At 44.1% G+C, this 16,382-nt stretch overlaps 1 protein-coding gene across 1 annotated transcript in view; it reads right to left on the bottom strand.

The window, feature by feature from the left end:
• Kctd1 (potassium channel tetramerization domain containing 1) overlaps window positions 1–15,440 on the bottom strand; it is a 186,414-nt gene extending 170,974 nt beyond the window's left edge. Inside the window, exon 1 of the mRNA XM_071602828.1 lies at window positions 15,367–15,440. Coding sequence (XP_071458929.1) covers window positions 15,367–15,375 — 9 coding nt within the window. The 5' untranslated portion in view covers window positions 15,376–15,440. The remainder of the gene's footprint in view (window positions 1–15,366) is intronic.
• Between the last annotated feature and the right edge of the window lie 942 nt (window positions 15,441–16,382).

Here is a 16,382-nt window from a genome sequence, read left to right as displayed (position 1 = left end):
TTTGTTGTCCCCGCCTGGCACACGGGGTGCCTCTCTGAGGCCCATTTATGTTCTCACCTCCTCCAGCAAGCCTTCTGGAGCTGCTGGACTTCTGGCACTTTCTTGATCACCCCCACCCCCGCCCCCAACCACTGTCATTTCTCTGGTTTCCCCAAGATTCCAAGTCTGGAAGGCAGGGGCTTTGCCTGCCTTATCACCGCCGTGGAGCTGGATAGCAAGGTGCTGAATAATCGGTGGCTTCTAAGCCGCGGCACAGGTACTATTTTACTTGTGTAGTTTGGGTTTTTAAAAATAGACTTTCTCCCTACACCAGAAGTTCCTGTGCCCTTTTTAGCTTAGTCACAGTTTGTGAATTCTTCCCACGATCCAGGCTCCCTCGTTGGGCTGGCATTTGCAAGCCAGGCAACCCAAGAGCTGCGTCTCACTTTCTGCTGGCTGTCCCTTTTTCATTTCCCCACTGGTCTCTACTATGGTCACTCTCCCAAGTCCCCTTGCCCCAGGTTAGGAGAACCCTCCCCCCAGACCCTGGGTGCATTCCTTCCATAGATATCCATCCACCTGATGGGATCAGGACAGATATATCCTGCTCCACGTTGCTTCCTTAAGCACAAATTGTGATGGTGTTTCACCAGCCCCCTTTTGAGGCCAGCCTCACAACCCCATCCTGAATTCCTTCAAGACTTGTAGGTTCAGTTTAGAACCAGAATGAATCGGCACGTACACACATGTACATGTGCATACGTATGTGTGTGCACGTCTATGATGTGCACACAGGGATCATTATGCGGACAACAGTGTGGTTGATAGTAGCTACCGTTTTCTGAGCACTGACTACATGATGCACCTTTGCTGACCCTCCCTTTCCTGCCTGCTGCTCTCCCATGGCCTGTGGGACTTTGAACTTGCTCTTAAATCATGGCAATGTCAGATGGGGTTAGGGGGCTTCCCCTGAGGGGATGTGATAGAAGTCCATCCAGGATAGCTCCATGATCAGCACAGGTGCTCTGGAGGAGCTCCATAGGTAGTGGAAATGAATGTCCTACTCCTGGCTTATCTCAGAGAGAGTGACCAGTGGTCACAAATTAACTTGGGGAAGCATCAACCCTTGTCTTTCTCCCAGATATCCAGGGCCCCTAGGGCATGGGCTGTGATAATATTCCACCAAATAAGCCGTGGTCAATGGGCTTCTAACTAAGTAAAAAGGGAAAACAGGAGTTTAGAAATTTTCTTGAAAAGAATAAACCATCTTCTCAATTTTGATTTTTAAACTTTCACTCCTGCTTAGGGCTGTTACCATTTCCGTTGAAAATTGGTAGCAAACAGTATTGATGTTGAAAAATATAAAATAAAGCAATAACCACTCCCTGTATCTCTGAATTGCTTGGGGAAAAAAAAATAAAGGAAATAAAAAAGGGAACTTCACCAAGAAACACTCGATTCAGTGACAAGTGGAGATCAAATTTGGTGTGTAGGGACAGTTGGGTGGCATGACACATTCCAAGGTTGCAGAGGTTCTGATCCCAGGAGGAGTTAAAAATAAAGCCTTTTAGAACATGTTCCATCCTATGGTATGTAAAGCTGTCCCACTCTGAAAAGGCACACGAACACGCTGACATGAAAGCTGATTTGAAAACTACAACCTGCGGGGAAGAGAGGAGGGAGGGAGGGCGTGAGGGAGGGGTGAGGGAAGGGAAGAGTGCAGAAAAGAAGTTTCGGTTCTGGGTTGAAGGATGTGCATTATGGTCAGCCTGGACTGTTGTAACAAAACACTTAAGATGGGGTGGCTTAATAGAAGTTTATTTTTCCTGGCTCTGGGCACTGGGAGGTCCATGATCAAGGTGCTGGCTAATCCAGCCTTGTGAGGCTCTCTTCCTGGCTTATAGACAGCCACCTTCTTGCCATGAGCTCACAGGGCCTCTGTCCATAAGTAAGAGAGTTCTCTGGTGTCTCTTCTTACAGAGACAGAATTCTTACCAGATCAGGGTCCTATCTTTAGGATCTCTTTACCCTTAATTACATCCTGAAAGATCCTCTCTCCAAATATAGTCACATTGAGGCTTAGGGCTTTAAAGTTTGAATTTGTGGGAAAACTGACAGATGGGTTGTTTTGCAGGGGCCAATGGAAAGAGGAAAGAGACAGTAAGGAGGGACAGTAAGGAAGGCAGAGAGGGTTAGTGGAACAGCAGAGGGGAATTTTGATGTTGGGAGCAGAGAGTGGACATCTCAAAAAGTCAGGAGCAAGTTTATCTGTGTGCAAACGTGTTTGGGATTTGAGAAAAGTAAAAAGTTTCAAAACAGCTTTCATGAAGAATGAGACAAGATGTTTCATGGAGGCTGCCAGGCAATAACCAGGGACCAGCAATAACCAAGGCCAGCTACCATGACGGCCATCCCCACACTGGCATACGTGTTACCTCTTTATGGAAGCCTCATCTGACTGCCTATTTTGATTTTTTTAAAAATATTTTCGAGCGCGCTACCACTTGAGCCACATCCCCAGCCCCTTGATTTTTTTTTTTTTTTTAAATTCTCATCCCCTACCGCAAGAATGTAAAGAGCCTGGATCTCTTTTTTTGTTTTGTTCATCATTATATTTCTAAGGCTTAGGGTGGTGCCCGGCACAAGAAAGTCCGTGTAAATACTGGCTAAATGGATGAATGATTTTCTGATGGCACCAATTAGAAGAATCATGTGACAATCTGCCCCTGTCACTCAGGCTCCTAGGAACAAGAGTGAGGAAAAGTGGAAGGGATATCCAGGGCTGAGTGTTAGCAAGCCAGGAAGGACAGAGGCCAAAAAGAGGAAGGAAGGAAGAGAACTAGTGAGAACCCAGCTGAATAAGGGAAAGGTGATGAGGGAGAAAAGAGGGGAGGTGAGTGAAGAGGAAGAAGAGAAGGGACTGCAACTGCCCTGAGGTCAAAAGTCAGGTTTAGTGGGAAGGAATGGGAAAATAATTTACTCTTATCAAAAGAAGAACGCTACATGGCCAGTGTAACTCCACTTCATGTACAACACAAGAAGGAGAAGTTATACTCCATATATATATATGATATGTCAAAACACATTCTACTATAACAGGATAGCTAAAAAGAAAGAAAGAAAAAAAAAAGAATGCTGGCTATTCTGGAGGCGGATGCAGAAGAATCACAAGTTCAAGGCCAGCCTCAGCAACTTAGCAAGACCTTGTCTCAAAATAAAGTTTTAAAAAAGGGCTGGGAATAGTTCAGTAGTAGAACACTTGCCTAGCATTCAGGAAGCCCTGGATTTGAGCCCCGGTACTGTCAAAAAGAAAGAAAGAAAAATAAAACAAGAAAGGAAGGAAGGAAGAAATCACTGAAGTTGGAGATTGCTGAGGATAGGTGCTAAGTAACAGAAATGTCCCACTAGTGTTAGTGGCAGTGGGTGGCCAACATGAGGTAGGAGGTGGGAGGCACTGTGACACTGGACAGCCCTAACTAATATGTACTCCGGGAATAGCAAATCTGAGAGTTAATTGCTACTGAGAGAATAAAGAGGTTCAATAAGTTTAGAAAATGTAAGTTAGGAAACTGATTTCCCCATGTTACAATACTTCTAGAAACCTTTTAAAGCTGGGTGTGGTGGCACATACCCATAATGTAGAGACTTAGGGGGCTAAAGCAGGAGGATCACAAGTTTCAGGACAGGCTCAGCAACTTAGTGAGACCCTGTCTCAAAAATAAAAAGGACTGGAGATAAAGCTTAGTGGTCAAATGCCCCTGGGTTCAATCTCTAGTGCCAAGAAAGAAAGAAAGAAAGGCTTAAAAGATTTCACAAAAGCATATACTGTTTCCTAAATTTATTTGATTGATTGATTGATGAATCTCACCCCCACACCCCCCACCCCCTTCCAGGAGCATCTCTCGAGTCTACTGTGCTCCTAGAACAAAGATTCTCAAAGTGAGGTCTCTGGAACAGCAGCATGAGCATACATGTTAGAAATGTAAATTTCCAGCCTGTTAGAAATGTAAACTCTTAGACCTCACTCCAGATCTACCTAATCGGAAGCTCTGAGAGTGGAGCCAGGAATCTGTTTTTTTCACAAGCTTTCCAGGCAATCCTGATGCATGCTAAAGTTTGAGAACCACTGAGTTAGGAAATACTTCTGGGAGCCTGGTTCATATTCATATTTGGGAAAGTCTATTCATTAAGGTGTTCGATAAATCACCTTGATCATGCTGAAGTCATATAGTATGAGTACAGAGGTTGACATTGAGAAGAAAAATCTGAGTCCAATAGCAATATGCACATAATTAGATTGCAAAATTTAATAGTAGCCTAATTAATGTCACATCAAAATATTAACTGAACTAATTTTGGCTTGACTATTTGTTTTTCAGATTATTCATACTGTATGTCTTTCTGTTAGCATGAATCAAGACCTGACTCTTTTCCAATATGCTTTTCACGTTGTTGGGTGGGAGGGAGAGAGGAAGAAAGAGAAGTGGATTTGAAATTGATTTCCTTTCTCCATCCTCTGACAGAGGTACCAGAAAGTAATTATGAGACCAAAAGGTAGATAGCAATGGAAAAGAAGAGAGATCATTTGTAAGATACATCATCGGCTTTTGAATAACCAGAAATGGGACCTAAGTATCGGTATTACATGTTTGGCTATATAAATTTATATTTAAAAACTGATAAAAATAATTATGTGCAAACAGCCTTACACATCAATCAGCTCAGAAGCATTTCACTGGCTTTCGTAATAAAAGGTTATTGGGTTAACACAGAAACTTATCAGAAGGCATAATTTTCAGGTGTTAAAAAATATATCCATCTGACTCCTTAGCAGAATAATTTGCAAGTGTTCTTATCAGACATTTATAGGCTGCAAAAGAGTTGTCAAAAATAACTCACCTACATGAGTACTTCAACTGTACATTAAAAAAAAAAAAAAGGAATTTGGGTGTATATTTTCAAAAGTAAAATCTGTAAGCCTAAAGTCTAAAATGCATTTTGACTCAATTTTGAGAGGGAAAAAGAAACAAAGAAGACCCTTGAATAATTATGCAGAGCTAAATGCTTGAGCTTTTAAAATGATTTGAGCTTTAGCTAGAAATATTCTTGGTTTCTAATGCATTTAGACATAAGGAGATATCAAAAGCGAAAGAATAGCTTTGTGCAATGATTTGCATGAACACAAAGGTTTAATTGGAAGAAAAAAAATGATAAGAAATGCCCCTCATTTTTTAAGGTGGATGTCTTCCATTCTGTTTCACTCAGCCCTAGCTCATCTCCCAGCAACGCACATGATTGGCAGGGTCTTCCTGATTCCATTGGTCATGAACTCCTGGGGTTATTTCTACTAAGTGGGGATTGAAATGGAGGCAGGTTCCATCAGGATCTGTTTATCCCATAGAAAACCACCTGTACTTTTTATATAGCTAGTGTGACTTATGCAACCTTTGAATGATTCATTTTTCACATACTCTGGATCTTTGAAATACCATATTTGCAGCCACTAAAAAAGGCTTAGTTCTAAAATTTTGGCCCTGATTTGGAGAGTTGTCTGTTCTACCAAACCTCCTTTTGGCATACTGCAGATAGTAGAGTCCAAAGTCAATGGACTCCAGATCTAAAACCTGCCTTCCATCCCAGACTTGGAAGAACATTTTTGACCAGGAAGGACCTAAGTTAGTTAATAGTGCAAGTGACTTTCTTCCAAGGACTCATGGGCAAAAGCTACGTCCTACCACCAGGCCCTCATGTGCAAGACGAAGGTGACCCTCACTTAGTCGATCACCTGGATCTCTCTACCTCCTTATGAAATGATGAACAATGACTCTGAGCAGAGGAAGGCAGTGAGGAACAGGAGTGGAACCAATTGGAAACTCTGCAGGCCACTCACCATTTCTGAAAATGGCTGTGAGACCATAAAGATCTAAGGGCCCCTTTAAAAAGAGTAAGACATTAAAATCCTTATATCCTATTCCCATATATGGGAATAGAAGCCCCATATACTCCCATTGTTGATTTCTCTTATCTCTAAATTACTCTGCCAGCTACCAAGGGACCTACCACTGAGCACTTTAATATATTGTAGGCTTGCCATTAATTTGTTTTCCTGTGTCCAAGTGTCAATTAGAGCAAAAGTGGCTATACTTCAATGAACGACTTTATTGTGTTTCTTACAGGGTGGGGCAGAGAGTAAATATTTTTTTCCTCCTTTCATAGAGTGGCTGAGAGGATCAGAGGCATTAACATATGAAGTTGCTAGCATAAGGAAAGTGATTACTAATTACTGATTATTAGTAACAATCACTATTAGTAAAGGACAATAGTTCCTACCGGTTAAGAGCAGACTCTAAAGCTCAAATGCACGGTCCAAATCCTGGCTCTGCCACTTACCAATGTGTAATGCCAGGCAAGTTACTTCATCTCTCTGTGTTGCAATCTCCTCATCTGAAAGATGGGTTTACAAATTGCACTGCCCTCTTGAATGATGGATGAGGACTCAATGAGATGATGTATTGCAAAGACCTTGAAAACCAGCCTAGCACAGGGAATCATTGTATTGTTGTTACACATTTAATTCTTATAACAACCTCTGCGCTGGGTTTTATTACCCCTCATTGTACAGATAGTGAAAATAAGGTCCTGGGTCATACAGTTAAGTGCCTGGAATCCCAGCTATTCAGGAGGCTGAGGCAGGTGGATTCCAAGTTTGAGTCCAGTCTGGTCCATTTAGCAAGACCCTATCTCAAAATTTGAAAAGGGCTGGGGGTGTTGCTTAGTGGTAGAGCACTTGCCTAGCATGCACGAGGCCCTGGCTTCAACCCTCAGTAGCAGGGTGGCACGTAGAAAGTGGACTCATGGTTTTAGGAAACCATGAGATCTCATTTTCAGTACCCCACATGAGAGGGGTACACGTGGGTCTTAAGTAGCACAAGACACTGTTTCAACACACGGTGGTATGTGACTGCTTAACACTGTTACCATCTTTATTAGTACTCCTGATTACTAATTGGCATGGATTACTAATCAGCACACCCACAGAATGGAGGATGCTGGAGGGTGACAATATTTTTCCTCTGTGGATTTGATCAAATCCACAGGAAAACAGACCTCTTTCTAATTATTTGCATCTCTGGGAAACTAGCAATAAGTGGATTCTAAGAAAGGTGGCCAAGGTGACCGCTTTCTCCCCCCTCGATGGCCCACAGACCAAAAGGAAATGGGCAACTCTGAGGTGCGGATCCTCCCAGCTGACCCTACTGAGCTTCAGTTGTTCCTGTGAAGGAGCCAAGGTGGGTTTCAAAAGCTCGTTTGGGCAGGTGAAGTGGTGCTTACCTGTAATCCCAGTGACTCAGTAGGCTGAGGCAGGAGGATCACAAGTTCAAGGCCAGCCTCAGCAACTTAGTAAGACCCTGCCTCAAAATTAAAAAAAAAAAAAAAAAACAAAGCAAAACAATTAAAAAAACAAAAAGGACTGGGGATGTGGCTTAATGGTAAAGGTTCCCTGGCTCCAATCCCCAGCACAAAAAAGATTATGAATAAATAATAAAAATAAATAAATAAAAACTGGCTTGGCCTCCCTTTTTACCAAGGGTGGGACAACACTAGAAACTAAGACTGGAGGCTTGGAAAGACCTAGAGTTTACTTTCGAGTGTGTCGCTGCCATCTGCTGGATGGAATGGATATTGGACCAGTTCAAATGCCGCTTTGCTGCTTGTAATAAGCAAATTCGCTGATTGTCACTGTGGGTTGAGAACCTAGTGTTGTATTGGCATCATTTCATAGCTTCAGTTCTGAGTGTCTGCAAATTTTGGAAATCCCATGACAACTGTGCCCAGGAGGACCTTTATGTCAATGTAATCAAAAGGTAAAACCAAGGACCATCATTGGAACATTCTATCTCCCACCAACATTTTCCAGGTTCAAATTTGGTCTGTTCCCAAATGATTCATCTAATTGGTTATAAAAAGCCCATAACCATCAGGCAAGGGCATCTGGAAGAATTTGGACCCTCTTGTCAATGGCAAAAAGTATTTACAGGGAAGTGAAAGTACCATCTGGCTTTACTCTTATGTTCTTTGAAACTCTGTGTTCATACATCCAACAATTAATTTATTGAGCATTTACACTGTATGCCAAGTGCTATATTAAAAAAAAAAACTAAGGAAATGGGGCTGGGGGTGTAGTAGGTATAGATCGGTGTAGAATGTTTGCCTAGCATGCCTGAAGTTCTGGGTTCCATCCCCAGCACCCCCGCTCCCCTCTACACATGGTGGGGAGGTGAGGGGCAAATATGAATAAACACAGTTCCTATTCTTAGTAATCTCATATGGATATTTTCTGAGTGCCTACTATGTGTTGGGCATTTGCATCTCATTTTATTTCATTTTAATTCAGAACAATTCTATTACCATCTCCTTTATGGTTTAGAAAACTGAAGCTTAGAAAGATTAAATCAGCCAAGATAATGGTTAGATGGAGTGGGGTTTGTTATCACCATGGACCGATATTGCTTTTTTTTTTTTTTCACACAAAGTCTCGGTCTTTTGTTTTACACATATTTTCTGTTCCATTAGCTACAAATTTCTAGCAAAGTGAAAGTGCTACACAAACAGTAAGTGATGATAGCAGTTGATGCTTGGGAAAGATTTATCAGGAAGAATATTTCTTCCTCTAGCAACTGTTGGAGATGTATCTAGTTAACATTCTCTTCAGTACATAAGTCTTCTAAACAGTGGTCTTGGTGTCGGGCGGCCCGAGCTGAATTGCTGTCAGTTTTCATTGCATAGAAAACAAATCTGAATTTCTGTCAGTGCAAGAGAGCACGTGTTAGTAAAAGGTCTGCTCACAGGAAGAGGCCAGTTTGGGTGTTCTGATTGCAACCATCTCAAACCAGTTGTAATTTTTCCTTTCTCTCTTGGTATAAGAGTAGGTAGGGTGCTTGTGCTGGTGGGGAGGTACCGAGGGTGGCAGGGAGGGGACAGAGTGGATGGAAGCTGGTGGCAGAGCAGGAAAGCACTCTGTGCCTATGAGAAGTGCTAAGACTGGGCAGAGGCAGCCAGAGGAAGCAGAGGTGGGACAGGACAGCAGCTGGTGGGAGGGGCTGGTGTCAGCCTGCTGGGTGAAAATTCATGCTCTGTCGCCCACCCAGTCTTGGAGCTCAGGCTCATCCTATGTTTCTAACCCCCAGTTCTTCCATCTGTTGGGTGGGATATAATACTTGCCTCACAGGGTTTCTTAGAGGAACATTCAGAGAGGTATGCAGACTGGCCTCTGGCACTGCTCCCCTAAATCTTAGCTGTGGATAGGACAGTGCCTGGAGGCTCAGGCAGCCGGGATGCAGCAGGACTGGCATGGGGTGACTGAGCAGAAAAGCAACGGGGACCGAACGGGGCTTGCTCCTCCAGAGAGGCTGCCCTTTGGATGCAGGATATTATTTATTTTCACATCAGTTTGACATACACACCTACATACATATTTTATTTTAAATTTCCCCTCTCGGCAAAATTTTCTTTTTCCATTCTCAGGCCCTGCTACACACTCAAAGTGAGCCCTCTGCCCCTGAGCCACATTCCTCCTCTCCACAACCTTGTAAGGCAGGTTGGAGTGATATTATTGTTCCAGTTTTTCTCAGGAGAAATGGATCCTTAGGTGACTTGGCTGAAATGAGGGACGCTTTTCCAACCCTGCCTGTCCTTGGGGCTGCCCATGTGAGAACCATCAAGAAAAGCATCTTATGAATATCACTTGTGTATCCAACCCCCAAGTAGACAGTGGTATGCAGATTGCTTCCTGGAAATGACTGAAACCTGAATTCCTGGAAGGAGTACAACCAGAAAGGAGAAAAGCTATTCTAAAACACTCATGGCTGATTTCTTTTACTGAAATTTTCTTCCTATTAAGTTTTTTTTTTTAAATCTGTTCTTTTTAGTTATACATGACAGTAGAATGTTTTGTAGTTGTACATGATATGGAGTTAAACTGGTCATGTATTCATATATGAACTCTTCCTATTGAGTTTTGATATTGAAAGAAAAACCAAATGCCTAATTTTAGGTTGTTTTAAAATCAATCAACTGCTTACCAGCTAATGTTATTTTGGTAGTGAGCAACAGATTGAGCAAAACTATTTTCTGATTGTTACATGTGTTTGTGAAGCCAGACATGTGGGAACAAGTTTTGGAGAAACAAGAACCAATAGAAAGAATGGACAAGGAGTAGAAATACCAAAATCAGTATTCACGTAAGAAAAGTCTGAAAATATTACACTGAGATCAGGCTAGCTGAAGACCAGTAGACAAAGTTAGAGATGCTTAAGGAACAAATGCACAAAAAACAAACAAACAAAAAAAAACAACTAACTGGGTGGGACACTGGTAATCTAAGAACTGTTTGGATCCTTGAAAGTTTTTTCAGGAAAGATTTGCATATGCCAGTTATTTGTATATAAAAGGGCTTTTTAAAGTCATAGTGGAATAGTTCATTAATTATTTGACACTTTTATATTTTTAACACAATTAATTTGTATGACAAGGCAGACTTGATTGTGTTCGGGTAAGTAAACAGGGCTATTTCAATGATAAATTCCAGTTCAGCTGGAGTTGGATACATGGAATCTCACAGTGCAGTTCATAAAGGGAAAGGATCTTGGAAAAACAGGGGGCGGGCAGATGAGCACCTGAGCCACAGCAGGCAATCGCTCTGTCAAGACTGGTGAGCAAATGGAGCGAATAAAGAATGACCAGATGCTTTGGTTTCCTTTGTGAATTCAGTTATGCTGGATGTGAATGAGGTTTATTGCTACTTGTTCTTCCCACTACAAATGAAGCCAAAGGTACAAAATCTATCTGGTCTTCACAATTTCAGTGTCTATTCCATTAGTATGCCCAAACCTAGGCATCTGCTTGACACTTCTCTCTTCTTGATCGCCCTTCATGAGGTTCTGTAAATTTTACCTTCTAAATAGATTTCAAATCATGCCATCACTGTTTCCCCTCCCTCTACCCTAACCCCAGCTATACCTGCTCTTGTCTGGATGACTCTAAGAACCATCCAAGGGCTACACTCCACCCTCTCTGGGTCCCTCCAATCAACTCCCCGTGTGCCACCACACACATCAATAGACACATCTCACTATGTCACTGCTGCACTTTTCTCTATTCTCTCCACCTACTCCTTCATACTACTCTGAAAGTGGAGACCGGGTACCCATGCCATATAGCCTTTTCTCCTGTCCCAACCGCCACCCTCTCCTAATTCCATGCAGTTAAGTTTCTAGTCCCTCACTCGCTTCCTGCAGCTTGGCAAATGGTGTTCTCTCTTCTCTCTGCCTGGAACTGTCTCTCTTCTTCTCTTTTTCTCTTGCCTCTGCCTCTCAAGTATTTGGATCTCAGTTTTTAGCACTTTCTCTGGAACCTGACCCCAGTTTGGGCCATTTCCCTCTTGGGTTCATGCTACCAGAGAGTCCTGTGTTTCTTCTCCTTCAAAGCACTAATGTATCAGTTATTCAATTATTCAAATTAATGTCTGTCTCTCTGAGCAGAAGTTCTGGGAGACTAGGATTCTGAATGCTTTTTCTCACTACTGTGTCTCCAACGTCTAACACAGTGTCTCCCAAACAGCAGGCACAAATAAATATTTGTTGAAGGAATTATTGAGTTTAATAAATACAGGCTTGCTACTCTTAAAAAAAAAATGTTTTACTTTTTTTTACAGTATCTCAAACCAAACTCATCAACAAGCAAAACATCTAGTTTTGTTTTTTAATGAATAAGATGTCAGGTCTATTACTGTGCTCAGGAAAACTGAGTTCTCACTTGTGCATGAGTAAACTATTAAAATAAGCATACATGATTGCATCCAAAAAATTCATTTTCATTTCCAAGATGGTTCATCCTAAGGTAAGGACAGAGAAAATAAATGCTCCATTTGCTTGGGAAATTATAAATTGCAGTCCAAAAGAAGGCTCAGAGATGCCCATGTTTAATAAACAACTAAAAAAGCCTTGGTGAACTAATGGTTCGAAAACATCCTTTGAAAGACTTAAAAGCAATACAAATGGAAAAAGATCTTAGCAGAAAACATTAATTACAAAACAATCACTCTGATTTTGGAAATGTCAAGACAAGAAAGCACTTGTGCAAGCCACTGTTATTGCTAAACGTAGAGCGAAATGGAAGTTTAATTTCAGAAAGTTCTCTGATTAATACATCTTTGGCTAATTACTCTTACACTTAAAAATAAATTGCTCTGGATGAATAATTTGATGCCAGAAAGTCTATAATGCACTATTTCATGCAAATTGAATAATGTTTTCCTCGTTTAGTAGAAGTCTTATTGTTGCTACTTTTCCAGTACTTGGGTAACATAATCTATAAAATAATTACTGAATACTCTCCCAAGAATAAATATCTCACATCAGAATAAGTTGAATGGTCAGTAAATCACAATTACTTAAATAAGTATGAACCAAGCCATTATTGCACATCCCTACATGCAAGCCCTGGCAAAGAATTACAAACAGGAAAATCCTACAGCTAGAAGAGAGACCTCTAGTGTGTGTTAGAGAACTTTATATTGTGCTCCGGGCATAATTAATACAGCAAAATCACTGCAGTCATTTTGCTTACTGTGGTGGGAGATTTTCACCAACTATCATTCATGCTCAATTCATTTAAAAATTTCTTCCCAGCTCATGTAAGGCATTTTTGCTTAATTAGTTGTTCTTAGAAATATCAGCCTAACCCAGTGAAGTTTTCCTTGTGATGCAAAGTTTCAAAGTTCCAGGGTCACCTTCGCAACCTAATCAGTAAACATTTAACCCACCTTCATCATAACAATTGCTAACAATTCTTTCCATTCAGGAATCAGCAGGATTCCTGAGTTGAATGCTCGCCATCAGTGTGCAGTCTCCTAAACTCCTCATAGTAAGCCAAATGCCACACAAATATAAACAAGAGGAATAAATCGGCATCTTGCCCATTATCCAGGAGACAAATGAATCCACTGCTATTTTAAATTCACCAAGTAGGCTGGCTATTAGTTTCTGCAGCTTCCTATATATGCAGGTGAATTCCTTGATGTAGAATCAGATTTAACGAATCATTCTATGGCATCAATCAGCCTCAGCCTTTTAAAACCCTTTATTTTCTCTTTTTCCACATTAAAAACACATTTGAGATACACACAGAAAATGTTTCTCTAAAACACACACACACACACATACACCCAAAACAGGAGGTCTCTTAAGGAGTCTACTGCTGAGAAGGTAAAAGCATTTTGCTCATTTTTAATTTGCTAAAACAATCCAAGCATGCTTGGTACCCAGAGGGTATTCTCAAATAAACTTGTATCTCTAGCTGCCAGCTTAGTTGATTGAAAACAGAAGGCAAACGTTTCTTAAAGAATGAGTATGTTAAACTGTTATGTCTCTCCCAGTACCACCAAGGACACACACACACACACACACAGAGTCAAGAATTTGCTTGAAAGCAGCTAGTTCTGTGATCTAAAAGGTAATGCAGCATTTATACCAAAATTACTTCTGTCTACTGCGGTACACCTCTTAGCGAGGAAGCCTGTGCCATAAGGATACTGGACAGTTCCTGCGTGCTGCTCTCCACGTACAAAGCCGACAGCCCCACCGCAACTTTGTTAACTTAGTTGGCTCGCGCCCAGCCCGTCCCCGAAGCATACTCGGAGTGAAAACGTTTTGATACCATAAAATCATTTCCACGACAGTGTTAAGTGTTCGAAAGCACAAAGGCAGACACTGTCGACCCGGGATTGCTAGGAAGTTGCGGTACTCGGGGCGGCTGTGCGGAGCACACGTCCAGGTAAGGGATTCCTGCACCACAGGTCTGGCTTCTCTTCCTGGACGTTTTGGGGGCCCCGTCTCACTTTTAACGAGAATTCACCATAACGCGCTCCCCACCCAGTTCTTTTTCCAGGAGGTGCGGACTCTGTTTTCCAGCCAGGTCCCTCTTGGGGGCAGGAGAGGAAGCACACTTCACATTTCCATAAAGAGGGGCGGCAGGATGGGGGTGGGGAGTAAAGAGGTCAGAAAGGAGCCAAACTGCATCCCTTACGCCCACCTCGGCGCCCCCAGCTCTGGTTCAGACAGCGCTGACGGGAGGCTGCCAGGAAACTCTGTCCCTTTAAGGGGAACCTTGGCCGCCAGAAGGGGAGGGAAGGATGCAGACTCCGGACCCAGCGCTGCAGGCACCACGGAGAAGAGGCGAGCGCAGCAAAGCCACAGCCATTACCTGCAGCGCTCACATCCTTCCCCCACCCCGGCGGCCCCCCCGCCCGTCCCCGCCTCCCAAGGAGACTTCTAATCCGGAGCATGTGCCATGCCCTTTATCAGGGGAGGAGGTGGGGAGAAAGAGGAATGAGAGCTTTTTAGAAATAAATGAAACGTTTGCACCCAAGGGGGGGGGGGACTGGAAATGGGAGGAGATGGGAGGGGGCTTTAAAGGCGCCCGGGTGGGCGGAGGCGGCGAATCTGGATCAGCCTAGCCGGAGACGGACGGCGGACAGCTCTGGGCACCAGCCGCGGCTCACAAAGGGGAGCGGCGCGGCCCGACCCGGGCAAAAGGGGAAGGAAAAACCGCCCCGGGGCCCAATCCGTTCGGCAGCCACAATGGCGTCTTTCACCCGGCGTCCGGGGGCGCCGCCGAGGCTGCCAGCGAGGAGGGGGCGGCGGTCCCCACCCCCACCCCGGCGGGAGCCCAGCCCCGGGCGCCGCCGCTGCCCCCGCGCGCCCCGCAGCGTGCTGCGCTCGGCTCCCGGCGCCCGGCCCGCGGCGGCGGCGGTGGCTGGGGCCCGCGGCGCTGGGCGCTCTCGGCGGGGCTGGTGTGCAGACGCGGAGCTCTGTGCCGGGAAAAGAAAGGACGCGCGAGGTCCGAGGGAGGAGGGAGGGGATAGGGGCGGGCGGGGGAGCGCAGCGGCCGCCGGGGAGGCTGGCGCACGGGGAGGCTGGCGCGCGGAGCCGCAGGCGGGCGGGCGACGCGGGCGCGGGCTCCGGGAGCCGCTGCAGCTCCGCTCTCAGAGCCGGAACCCGGCCCGGAGATCCGGAAGCCCGGCCCCGGCGCGCCGGCTCCCGCTCCCTGGCCGTCCCGGCCCAGTTCGGCAGCGCCTGCTCGCGCCCGCTCCCACTGGAGGAAGAAAACCGAGAACCGACAGCTGCAGCCCGAAGGAGGCGGCAGCCGCTGCCCCGCCACCGGTCCGAGCGGATCCCGAGTCGCCCGCCCGCCGCGTCGGGCTGTGTGTGTGCGAGTGTGCCGCGCTCTCGCCCCATGCCTGGCACATGCGTAAAAGCGAGTTGCGCCCAAAGTCCCAGCCATACCCTCCTTAGCAAATAATAACAAACCCAAACCGTCAGATCTTACCTGAAACATTGAAGCACAAAGTCTCTCTCCAAGTCCCCTTTTCCTTTTCCTCTCCCCCCTTTTCCGATTTCTCTCCCAGCGATCTGCTCGGCTCGCCACACCAGAGAGAAATGCAATAGCTTGGCTAAGGTAGACAGAACAAAATACAGAGAAGAGTTGCTCCAGGGCTTTGAAACCCCTCAAGGCAAGGATCAGGATACAATTAGCTCATGCCTCTACCTCCAGTCTAAATCAATCTCCAAAATAAAACTTAAATCAAATTAACTGATCACAGGGTAGACAATTGATCTCCTTCAAAAATAAAGCTCTACATATGCGTATGGAGAAATATACATATAGGAAATTTTTTTCCAGATTTTTTTTTTGTTGTTGGAAAAACAGTCTCATTCCAGCCTCCAACTTGCTTTTTACCCTTCTCTTGCACAGAAAAGCTGATTTTAATCGTTGTGATTAGTTTTGATGTAACGTTTCCGCGGGCGATTTCTGCAAATGGATGGAGTGTTTCTTTGCCAAAAGAGGGAAAAGCAGCAGATGATGATAATTATAAGGATTGTTGGTTGTTTCTTTTTATTTGTGTTTAGGGCTCTCGCTTCACTTTCTCAAGTTGACCTGACATTGCTGTTACAGGAAGGTCGCACAACTTGTTGATGGGGATCACCGCCCTGTCTGATCAAAGGATAGGTGATAATTTGGCAATAGAGCAGCACGTTTTGGTTCTTTTGGCGACATAACGTCCCAAATGATGTGGATAAAAATAAGCACATGCAGTCTGCTTTGCCCCAATCAAATCTGAATCAGCGCCTGGGGGGTGATACACAAACTCATTTCAAATGTTCAACCATGCAGAATTGTAAAAAGATTGAAGGAGTTACACCACATTTTTTTTTAATGGCAAAATTAAAAGAAAACAAAACCTAACATTAGGTGTAGCCAAGGACCAACCATTTGGGTTTATTTGATCAACCTTCTGAAACCTTGCCTCCTCCCTTCTCTTTACTCCACCTGGTATCTTTTAT

Source organism: Marmota flaviventris, chromosome 16, assembly GCF_047511675.1.
Source record: "Marmota flaviventris isolate mMarFla1 chromosome 16, mMarFla1.hap1, whole genome shotgun sequence".
Lineage (NCBI taxonomy): Eukaryota > Metazoa > Chordata > Mammalia > Rodentia > Sciuridae > Marmota > Marmota flaviventris.
The sequence above is the reverse complement of the archived record's forward strand: the minus strand, read 5'-3'. Positions and strand labels throughout refer to the sequence as shown.